The following is an 11,555-nucleotide window of genomic DNA, read 5'->3' as shown; positions in this document are numbered from 1 at the left end:
CCACATCATTGTCATACATACAGTACCACAACATTCTTTACCTTTTGCATAATGCAGCTTATTCAAACAGGACAATGTACTGTATGTGTTCCAGGGTTCCCATTGTATTTACATTTTGCTGCATTTTGCTCATAATCAGCTGCTAACCATTCACAGTAGTGAAAATGTAAATCACATTCATTTGGTTACTCTCGTTTCGCTATGTTGTAGAAACCTTTTGGGAGCACATTTTGTGCTTATATGGACATAAAGTTGAAGTGTACTTTACTCCTCCAGAACTTGAATGTCAAAAGCAACCACCCCATCGAAAGAGAATCCTAGGTAAAAAGTGACGTTTTCATTGGCATTTGGTAACGAGGCAGAATACAAGGGGATGACTCTGATCTTGCTTCCCTTGGTAGTGCATCGCACAAAGAGTTGCCCGTTTTCTGTCCATCCTTCAACACGTTTCAGCATTTGCACCACCTCAGGGGTTGTCCACACCTCTCCACCTCTCCACTTGAGCCTTCTCTCTGTGAGAGTTCCCTTTATGTGCTTTTCGATTGCACTTCGATGAACAATCTTGTACAGACCCCTTGCCTTTCCAAAATCAAATCAAATGTTATTTGTCACATACACATGGTTAGCAGATGTTAATGCGAGTGTAGCGAAATGCTTGTGCTTCTAGTTCCGACAATGCAGTAATAACCAACAAGTAATCTAACTAACAATTCCTAATCTACTGTCTTATACATAGTGTAAGGGGATAAAGAATATGTACATAAGGATATATGAGTGAGTGATGGTACAGAGCAGCATAGGCAAGATACAGTAGATGGTATCGAGTACAGTATATACATGTGAGATGAATATGTAAACAAAGTGGCATAGTTAAAGTGGCTAGTGATACATGTATTACATAAGGATGCAGTCGATGATATAGAGTACAGTATATAGGTATGCATATGAGATGAATAATGTAGGGTAAGTAACATTATATAAGGTAGCATTGTTTAAAGTGGCTAGTGATATATTTACAACATTTCCCATCAGTTCCCATTATTAAAGTGGCTGGAGTTGAGTCAGTGTCAGTGTGTAGGCAGCAGCCACTCAATGTTAGTGGTGGCTGTTTAACAGTCTGATGGCCTTGAGATAGAAGCTGTTTTTCAGTCTCTCGGTCCCAGCTTTGATGCACCTGTACTGACCTCGCCTTCTGGATGATAGCGGGGTGAACAGGCAGTGGCTCGGGTGGTAGATGTCCTTGATGATCTTTATGGCCTTCCTGTAACATCGGGTGGTGTAGGTGTCCTGGAGGGCAGGTAGTTTGCCCCCGATGATGCCTTGTGCAGACCTCACTACCCTCTGGAGAGCCTTACGGTTGAGGGCGGAGCAGTTGCCGTACCAGGCGGTGATACAGCCCGCCAGGATGCTCTCGATTGTGCCTCTGTAGAAGTTTGTGAGTGCTTTTGGTGACAAGCCGAATTTCTTCAGCCTCCTGAGGTTGAAGAGGCGCTGCTGCGCCTTCTTCACGATGCTGTCTGTGTGAGTGGACCAATTCAGGTTGTCTGTGATGTGTATGCCGAGGAACTTAAAACTTGCTACTCTCTCCACTACTGTTCCATCGATGTGGATAGGGGGGTGTTCCCTCTGCTGTTTCCTGAAGTCCACAATCATCTCCTTAGTTTTGTTGACGTTGAGTGTGAGGTTATTTTCCTGACACCACACTCCGAGGGCCCTCACCTCCTCCCTGTAGTGAGTCACTATTCTCCCTTTCCGTGGTTTTGTTTTGAGCATACATAGTCTTTGAAGGTCATCAATTGCTGAGATTAAGACTTTTTCATTTTTTGCAGAGCTAGCTTCCTTCCAACGGTTGTCATTTGGATCCTCTGGCCAGAATAAGATTGAAAGCAAAAAGAAGGCACTTGCTGACCTGCTGCCTTCCCTGTAAAATCTCATGCTCAGATCTTGAAGCTTCGTAAGCGCAACCAGCTTTGAAGAACCAGGTAAAACACAAGCAAGAGCTATTTGAGAGAAAATGAAGTTGATCAGTTCTGTTTGGTCAAGGTCAATCCTTTGGGGGTTCTCTGGATACATGGCAATTATCTCCTCTAGCTTTTTGCCACATCTCTCATTCTTCTGATCAGAGAGCAGGGAGAGTATGGTTGTGACATTACCACCACCCGGGTGTAGATCATGGCAAGCTGATTATGACAAAATGGAATGAACTTTGAACTCTTATTCACTAAAGAAGAAGTTATACATCCTAGAAGTCAAGTTATCAGCTGCAGCTGTAAACGTTCGTGTCCTAGGAAAGGAGACAATCTCTTCAGAACAACAGGGTAATACAACGTATCTGCTCTACCACACGACGACAGGGTACTACGAACAGAAATATTCTTCAAAGGACAAGGGCGATCTCTACTGGGCAAACCAGCCTTCCATCTTCGACCCATCTATCGAAGCGCAGCTCAGTGTAAATATTTCGTCTAACATTTTACTTTTCCGAATGGGCGGTTATTAGGATGCATAAGATTCTGTATTTACGATAGCATAGCTTCACAAGGTGCAATAGAGACCCAGTCATTTTGTTCCCCAGTCTTCCCGCTCTTTCATTCCAACCCTAACAACCTTTCTTTGTGTAACCAGCCCTCATATCGGTTTCTTCCGCTAGGGACGTTTTCTTTTATGACATGATTAGTAATCAATGTATAATCCATCCTGTGTATATGTAATTCTGTGTGATTATTTTGGTATTATTCTGTGTTCCCCCGACTTCCTAGTTAATTAAATTGACATGATTAGTTTAATCAGGTAATAATAATTACAGAGAATTGATTTGATAAAATAGCATTTAATCCATAGCCAGAGACACGACAACAGATATCTACTAAGTGTGCATGGAGTACTGTTGACTACTCCATGTGAAAAATGAACAGTTTGTGAACACTCAGATGTAACACCTTATCTTGGAACCAACGTTTATTATGGGTACTTAATAACTCATGTGTGGTGGACACATCTTACTTTATCCTAATATTGTCAACCATATTATTTCCTATATTGCATTGTGAAAGTGTGAAATGTATACTGTATATTGTCTGTACCTGCAGTGTCGCAACACACCTTACTGTATCGTCCAGAAGAACATGTCATGGGTAAACACAATCATAATACTTGACATGGTTTATTACATTATGTATTTATTATTTACTTATCTAATCAATTCATATTGTTTTATTATTATTAAAAAGCTGAATCTCCAGTTCATACAGAATAGGCTATTATCTAAAACAGGAATGAGTCATCTTCTCAGTTGTACAGGTCACACCCTTCATTATTAGAGCGGTCATGTTGGGGATTAATCAGAATTAGTTGGGTAACATAGATAAGATGCTTTATTTTCATGATATGCTTATGAGTTATTTCTCATAAGAATGTATTTTGTTGTACTATAGTGGTGGCCATTGGCAGTTATCTGTTCTCTGTCAGGACTAAGTTGCTTGGGCCGCAGAGAAGGGAGAGGTCAAGGTGTCATCATGTGTAAACATATCTTTTGCTCCACTGTGTCTGTGTGCCAGTCACTCCCTACTTTTCCCATCGGGGAGAGGAGGATGGCAGTGTCTGGAATCATTCTATGCTCCCTCTTTTGTTGTTCCTATCTTGACCTATAGCCTCACTCTCCTCTCCGTGAGCTTGTCCAGGATTGGTTGTATTTAGAATTGGTTGTATCTAAATGACAATTTGATATATATCATAGGGTGGGGTAATGTCTTGGTACCATTTTGTACCAAGGACGAGATAAGAGCTTTGTTTAGGAGACCAAACTGAACGATAATTTATAGCCAACTCTGTCTGGCTAGGGGATATTCCTCTCTGAAGTAAAGTCTTTCTTTGTGTAAGTTCCTGTGAGACCTGTGGTTTGTCATGTCGTCTAGGGGGGGGGGGGGTGGATCTTTGCTATAAAGGATCCCATTTGCCATTATGTTGGGCACTCTCAACTTTTCATTAGAGATACTGAACTGTTGAAAGTCAAAATGCTATTGCAAAAGCTTAATTATTATTAAAGGTGAAGATTAAGCATAACTCTGACTGGTGTGTGATTTGCTCTCTCATCATTTGGTAATTAAGGAAATTTCCACGACATTCATCACACATTTTACCATTCAACATGAAATTATACTGTACACCACAGACTCTGGACTGGGAAAGGTTCAGGATCCAGTTACTATCAACTGTTGTAAGAAAGATATTGATACAGAAAGAATAGTCCTATACATATCGTCTTCGAATATAGAATAGTCTAAGGCAGGGGTCTTCAACCTTTTCTCGGCCAGGGACCCCACCCAGGCAAACGGACAACCCAGGGACCCCATCATATGTGAACAAAAAAACATTTTGATGTTTTCAGATGAACGTAAGCATTTCACTGTAAGGTCTACAGTGACCTTTAGTTTGTGTGGTTGTGTGTGAGTCAGTGTGTGCAAGCGCATGTGAGCATCTCCCTTGATATCCTGTGAAATGTGGAGATTTGAAACATTTGTTTTGAAAACTCAGGTGTCCTGCTTTATTCGGCGCATTTGACAAATTAAATTTGATTTGATAATGGGAATGAGAAGTAGCCTAATCAACATTTTAAAGTATATAGATTCAGTCGATGGTTTTTCATTATTTTGACATCCCCACGTTATAATTGTAAGAGGAAGTGTAAACTCTAACATAGCCTATTAGCAAGAATAATGACTCCAAACACATTTTCACTAATAGCAGCTTTTTAGCTGGTTAAACAACGGTTTACCACATGTATGTAATTCAAAATGTGTTTATTCTGTTGTTGCTAGCGACATCCATAAAAACATTGAAATAAAAAAAAAAGGTTTTATTTTTGCTGGACCCCAGGATGAATACCCCTGGTCTAAAGAATCAAGCCTTAAATATTATAATAAATCATATTAACATGTAAGGGTGAGTTCTGTTGCTATGACTTTGCAATGGCTGTGGAAAAACTGGCTAAAATAATATACATCAAGGCTCAGATATTGCATGAATATTGTCTTCCACTCACACCTTAAAGGCCCAGTGCAGTCAAAACTGTGATTTTTGTCTTTTATATATATTCCCACACTATGAGGATGGAATAATATTGTGAAACTGTGAAAACTATGATAATGTCCTTTTAGTGTTAGAGCTGTTTTAAAAGAACACCTGAAATTTCAGCTTGTTTTGGTGGGATGGAGTTTTGGTCTGACTGGTGACATCAGCAGGTGGTAATTTAATTTGTTTTTCTACTAGCAGAGCAGGAGGAAAGTAAAAGGGTGTAATGTCCACACCTATAGAAGAGAGCTTCAGTAGCGGCCTCCAGGAGACATGATAGAGGGCCTCATGCCCATGGTTGGTGGGGAGAGTGGGCTAAGTTGTTCCAAAGTTTTAGTTGAGCCACCCCTTTTTTCTGGGAAACCATGTGCATATATTTAGGACGAGGTCATAATTTCACGGAGTCTGTGAAGGAAGATACCACATGGAAAAAGTGGTAAGCAAGTTAGGTCCAAAAACAGATTTTCAAAAAGTCTAATTAATTTAATGTGTTAGAGGCTTCATGGCGCTTGTATCTAATTCAAAGTATATCGTTTTAAGACTTTATACATCAGTTTATACATCTTTAAGCTTCAATCTGAGGTCGTAAACCTAACATGAAAGTGCATCCTTGTAGCTGTGTGGGCTAATATAGTCAAAATGGTTGCTTTGGAGTAAATTGTGCCATTTGGCCAGGGGCAAGTTGAGCCAACGCCTCAACATAACCCATACAAATGATGAAACATGTTGTGAGTAATATGAATATTATTTTTGTAATTTGTTATACATATGAACTCAAGATTAAAGTGAATTTTTTAAAGGTGATGATAATGTTTCATACAGTACAGCATTTTGTAGATGTATACTTTTGTTGAGAAAACATTCACTGATGATATGAGTTGAAGTAGCCGACATCCAACGTCTACTTCCCCAAAGTAGGAGCTGTTGAGACTGGCTGTCTCTGATTTCGGAGCTTTTTCAGAGGCACGGAAGGCAGCAATTCCTTTCAGAGCTGTACCAATGGCTTCAGAGACCTCTTCAGGCCTTAGTTCAGCTTTCTTCAGAGCATCATGCTGTTCATAAAACCACTTCTTGTACACCTGCCCCACCGTATCAAGGATGAAAGTGTCATGTGGAAGCTGTGCTTTTGCTTCCTCCGCCCAGTGCTGGGCTTCAATGAATAATTTGTTTGTGTAAAGCAGTCGTGCAAGCTGCTGGGCTACAAATGCATTCTTTCCAAAGTAAGTGTAGGCTACTTCTAAAAGTTTAATTGCTTTTTGAAGGCCATCCTTCTCTGTACAGACATGCTCAATTAAAGGAGAGAAAGAACTGTCGTCGGGATCTCCTCTGCTTATCTTGTTTCGTCTGAGGAGCAGAACTCGGATAAACTTTAAAAATTCATCCCTACCAAACCTATGATCCATCAGCACCTTATCTAAGAGAAGATCCTTTGCGATAGAGCAGACAGCTGTTCCAGAATTTCCTTTGCTAAAAGAGGATGGATTCTAACAGATGAGATTTGTGTTGTACTTTCTCTTAGGTGTATGAAAACAAGTTTAGCTTGTTCACTTAGAGAATTCACAAATGTATGGTAACGGAAACGATCCATTTGAATACCTAAGCCCAGGGAGGCCTCACAATGTGACACAGATATGCTGGAGTTCGCAACATAACAGTTCAGCAAGGCCACAAATCTGATAAGGCGAGTGGTGAGAGATGAGTGGTCAATATCCTCCAGTAGGTTCTTCACAAAGTCCTCAATGTAACTCTTTTGGTATTCCTCACTCATGAGTACAAAAGCAAGAATGGACTCAGGTTCAAAAATCAGTTCCTGACGTTTCTTTTTGAACAGAATCTTCTCCTGGCTAGACAGCTTGTGTGTTACTGCTACTGTCTGCGAAGGCATTGTTCTGCTCATCTTTTCTGGGTTGTGGCATCTTTTGCAGACAAGAAGGATGAAACATAATACAGAAGAATTGATCTTCATGGTTGTAATTCCGTTATATAATTCATGTCTGAACTCATCTATATACTCTGCATTACAGTCATCCAGCAGCAAGAGCACCGGGAGACAACGGTTTTTGTCTTTCTCTTCATATTCTCGCAGGCGTACTGAATGCTGACATACAGTTTGAATTAGGTATGATTGCTTAACCACTGCACACCGGAGTTTGGTTCGACAGTTCCAGAGGATCTGATGTGCGACTGTGCTTCCACCACTGCCAGGTTGGTGACATATGTTGACACTCTGAATGGAACTTTTTGTTGTATCATCCTGTAAAATGGCCTCTAAAATCTTGGTTGTTTCTTTGTATGCGTCTCTCTGAATGACCTCTTCACACTTCACTTTTTCTGCAAGCCACAAGTGCATCCAGCTGATTTTCCCTCCTTGATAGAAATACTTCTCAATGTTACTAACTTGGTCATTGCCCATTACATCCAAGTTTGTTTCTTCACACTGATCAGTACTGACTATGTCCAGAGAAAGCATTGTGTCTTCATCTATAGGCTTCAGGAAGCACAGACCTTTGTTGAACACAGGTAAGCGTCGAGTCAGTTGTTTATTGGAAAGCTGAATGCTTTGGATTGTAGCATCTACATGACTCATTGGCATGCCAACAATACTAATTTGTTCCAGTGATTCCAAATCACAAGACGCTTGAGCGAGACTTGACCACTTGTTGTAGTTCTCTTTGGACTCTGAAATGATGGCCAAATCCTCATGGCCATTCATTTCTGCATAGAATTCATGAAATGTATCAACAAGTGGCTGTTCGACCTGAGACATGAGCAAGAAAAGCACCACAAATGACCCTTTAGGAAGGATTTCATTGCAGATGACAGAGACAGTCCTTTTCAGTTGTTTTTTCTTTGTTCTGATCCAGGTTTTTTCATCACAAGGATCTTCTCCACCAAGGTAATGATTCCGCACATTGCAGAATATCCAGCTTGTCCTATCAAATAGCTGTAAGCTCTTCTTGAAGTCAGTGATGCTTAGACCAGGATCAATAGCAAAGTCATGCAAAGAGTGGAGGTTAGCAGCATGGTGCTCACGATATTGTCCACAAAGTCCAGATGTTTTGGAGTCTGGATCGAAGTCAAAAACACAGAATATTTTCATGTGCACTAAGAAGTTGATAGTCTTCAGATGTTCTTCTTGAAACTTATTTGTCACAATGATGAATGACAAGGAGTCATCCATGTACTTTTTTCCACAGGTCAAGAGAATTGACAATTTTCTCCCAAGATCCTCCCTAGTGTCTGCAGCTGTTTGACTGGTAGAAGACTCTGCCTCTTCCCTCTGTAGATCTTTCTCTTTCAGTCCTTGAATGAAATGAACTAAGTCTTCAGCAGGTATGCGGGGTGTATTGGCCCCTACTCTGTGGTATGGTGCTTTCTCCTCATAGATTACTTTGTTGGTTTTCTCACTGAACTTTGGAATAGTAACACTGTAGAGTTGGTCTTTCACCACTCTTGCCTTTGGGACAACATCAAATTCAATGATCCAGTTTCCTCCACTGCTCCCCTTGTCAATTACCTCAATAAACTTTGGATTCCTTATGCATTTCCTGGCATCAGAATGGTGGTTTAAATCCTTGAAGCAGTTTTCAATGTAGTCCAATGCATCCACAAAGTCACTTTGGTTTTCAACTGGTATTCCAATGATTTCACCATGCTTGTAGCTGCCTTTAATCTTATCCATGACCCCAAAGTGTATTGTGCCATTGGTCCGCATGTTCATGCACCCACAAGCAAATCTGATTACCTCACTTGCGACTTTGACTCTAAGCTTCAGTGGTTCTAATTTGTGGGCAATTTCCAGTGATTTGTATTCATGGCATGGAACAATCATGTTTTCAATTCCAGTCTCTGGTGGAAGCACTCTGTGCTTGACATATCGGAAGTCTTTGTCATGTTCATCAAATGCACGGAAGTTACTTAGAGAAGAAGATGTGCCAATTGATGTTTGTTCATTTTCACTTGTTTCACTGGTACTCTCAACTTTGTCTTTTGACTCTTGTGTGGATGCAGCAATGGATTCAACATTTCTGGTATCTCTCTGTGTGCTACTGCCTGCTTTTAGTTTCTGTGGCCTTGGCTTTGATAGATCATTACGATTAGATAGCAGAAGTTCGATTTGGCCACCTTTCATTTCAATTGTGTCACATAGATATTCTCTTTGCAGCCTCATTAGTGCAGGTCCTGTAACCTCCTCTTCGTACAGTTTCAGAATGTACTTCTCTTTCACTCCAATGGATTTTAACCAGGAGCTCACATGGGATTCTGTCCATTTGCCACATGGTAATTCGTTCCACTCTGTAAAAGAAAACAATACACCCCATGTAAGACTTCATGGTATATCAATATTTGCACCTGGGTTGGAGTGAATCATATTTAAAATTGAGTAATTTCAGGAAGTTGAAATCCAAGAAATTAATTGAAAATATTCAGAAAATAATTATTTGAATTTCAATTCACTGTTTAATGTCTGATTTTAAAATATACTCCAACCCTGAGCATAGACTAATAACCATTTTCGATTGAGATTTCCCATCAGGCATTCATTTTATCCAAGGAATGTTGTACATATTGTACATAGGTCATTCTAGAATTGTGGTGGCTTTGGACATGGAATTATGGAAAAATGTATTTAAATGTGTTCTTCCCATTCTAAATCAACTTAAAAATGACTTTAAAATGATTTTTTTTTTTACCATTACTATAACATTATACCACCAGTAGGAGTAGTAACACCAATGACGGTAGCACCAATGACACATTTTCGGTAACTGAGGATTTTCTTAAATGGAGGCCAGAGATGCTCAAATCTATGGTCATTAACTTAATAATTTGCTAAAGTGATATAATTAACTAGTAACACTTATTTTCAGACCCACTAAATCATTCTCAAATGTATGACATGTTAAAAGGGTGTGATTAGCTAATAATTTTCCTTGGACACTGGACCGTTGGAAATTTGTCTAGGAATACAAAATGCTGCCAAAATGTGTCTTTTGGTCTTTTGGTCTGGAGTCCAAATTTTTGGTTCCAACCCTTGAATGAGTAGGTGTTCTAAAACTTTTGACCGGGAGTGTAAAGTACCGGTTAAAAGTTTGGACACACCTACTCATTCAAGGGTTTTTCTTTATTTTAACTATTTTCTACATTGTAGAATAATAGTGAAGACATCTAAACTATGAAATTACACATACGGAATCATGTAGTAACCAAAAAAGTGTTAAACAAATCAAAATATATTTTATACTTGAGACTCTTCAAAGTAGCCACCCTTTGCCTTGATGACAGCTTTGCAATCATAGTAAAAATAAAGAAAAACCATTGAATGAGTAGGTGTATCCAAACTTTTGACTGGTAATGCATATCCAAAATCAATAAATCCCCAAACCATGTCACTACAACTCTACTCATCACTGCTGGCTCAAGCTAATTTGCTTGTCATATTGTACTTTAAACAATGCATACAAATACAGTTTGGCAGTTTAAAGCACTTGCATTATGTTTTATCACTGATAAACTGTTCAATATAAACCAAAACATGTATGTGTATCTATTGAACATTTTACGTGTTTGTCATGGTGGCAAAAGTGAGGGATGCAAAAGCCACCTCATTTCAAGAATGACCACATTTATTTTGAAATATTCATCAGATGATGGATAATAGCCATTCCTCTCTGATTACATGTCGTGACTAGGCTTAAGAGCTGTGACACATCATGGTTTTTATTTTTTTATTCCAGGCCATAAAACTTTGGCCAATTATTTAAAATGGATAAAACTTGGAGCTAAACATATCTAGGCCATCTCTACTTGTATAGCGATTGCCTAGATGTATATAATTGATCAGAAACAGAATCCACATTTCACTGATAGATTTTCATTCAATGTTCTTTAAAACTACACACAGTATAAAAGTATTTGACAGTTTGATGTATCTGACTTACCCATCTTATAGACACTGCATGTCATTTCATTTCGGCATCTTTGAGAGAGGAAAATAAAAGGAAGGGTAATTGAGGCAAAGGTGAAAAATGAATCGTTGATCTCAATAAGCCTTATTTTTTTGCCCTTGACAAATTACTTACAATGAAATCATTCAAGCCCTGTTTATACCTGGTAGTAACATGCATTGTGTGTCCTGATCTTGTCCACATTTAGATTTTTAGACAGGTGTAGATGATTAAAATAACAGTTTGTGATCAGATCTTCCTGACCTCAGAGGTAGATAGAGGTATTGTATCTGGATATCTTACTGGATAATCAAACCATTTAAATCATCATTATACCCCTGTCTAAAATCATTGACAGGTGGCACCTTTGACCCAAGGCATCATTATTTGTATTAACATAAAATAATCATTATTTTGAAACAATTTATTTTAAATAATTTGCATATAGGGAGGGATCAGGAAATAAAGTCACACTGTAAACAAGGTGGATTGCTAATAAACATATAAAATACCATGTGTAGAAACAAGAAACCTTGA

The 11,555-nt window shown here is 39.1% G+C and overlaps 2 protein-coding genes across 2 annotated transcripts; both read right to left on the bottom strand.

The window, feature by feature from the left end:
- Positions 1 to 499: 499 nt before the first annotated feature.
- On the bottom strand, positions 500 to 3,930 carry LOC135554550 (uncharacterized). The gene has a single exon (XM_064986909.1). It carries the CDS (start codon positions 2,071 to 2,073, stop codon positions 1,096 to 1,098), a length of 978 nt encoding a protein of 325 aa, XP_064842981.1. The 5' UTR covers positions 2,074 to 3,930; the 3' UTR covers positions 500 to 1,095.
- An 852-nt stretch (positions 3,931 to 4,782) lies between these two features.
- Positions 4,783 to 11,102, bottom strand: LOC135554549 (sterile alpha motif domain-containing protein 9-like). Its single transcript, XM_064986908.1, is given in 3 exon segments — positions 4,783 to 6,514; positions 6,517 to 9,366; positions 11,013 to 11,102. Coding segments are annotated over 3 exon segments (3,525 nt in total). The 5' UTR covers positions 11,038 to 11,102; the 3' UTR covers positions 4,783 to 5,864.
- Positions 11,103 to 11,555: the final 453 nt, after the last annotated feature.

This window comes from Oncorhynchus masou, chromosome 14 (genome assembly GCF_036934945.1).
Source record: "Oncorhynchus masou masou isolate Uvic2021 chromosome 14, UVic_Omas_1.1, whole genome shotgun sequence".
NCBI lineage: Eukaryota > Metazoa > Chordata > Actinopteri > Salmoniformes > Salmonidae > Oncorhynchus > Oncorhynchus masou.
This window is presented reverse-complemented; position numbering and strand designations above follow the sequence as displayed.

Excerpts from the sequence above, each read along its gene's own strand:
- LOC135554550 (XM_064986909.1), bottom strand. The coding sequence starts at position 2,073 with ATGTATCCAGAGAACCCCCAAAGGATTGACCTTGACCAAACAGAACTG.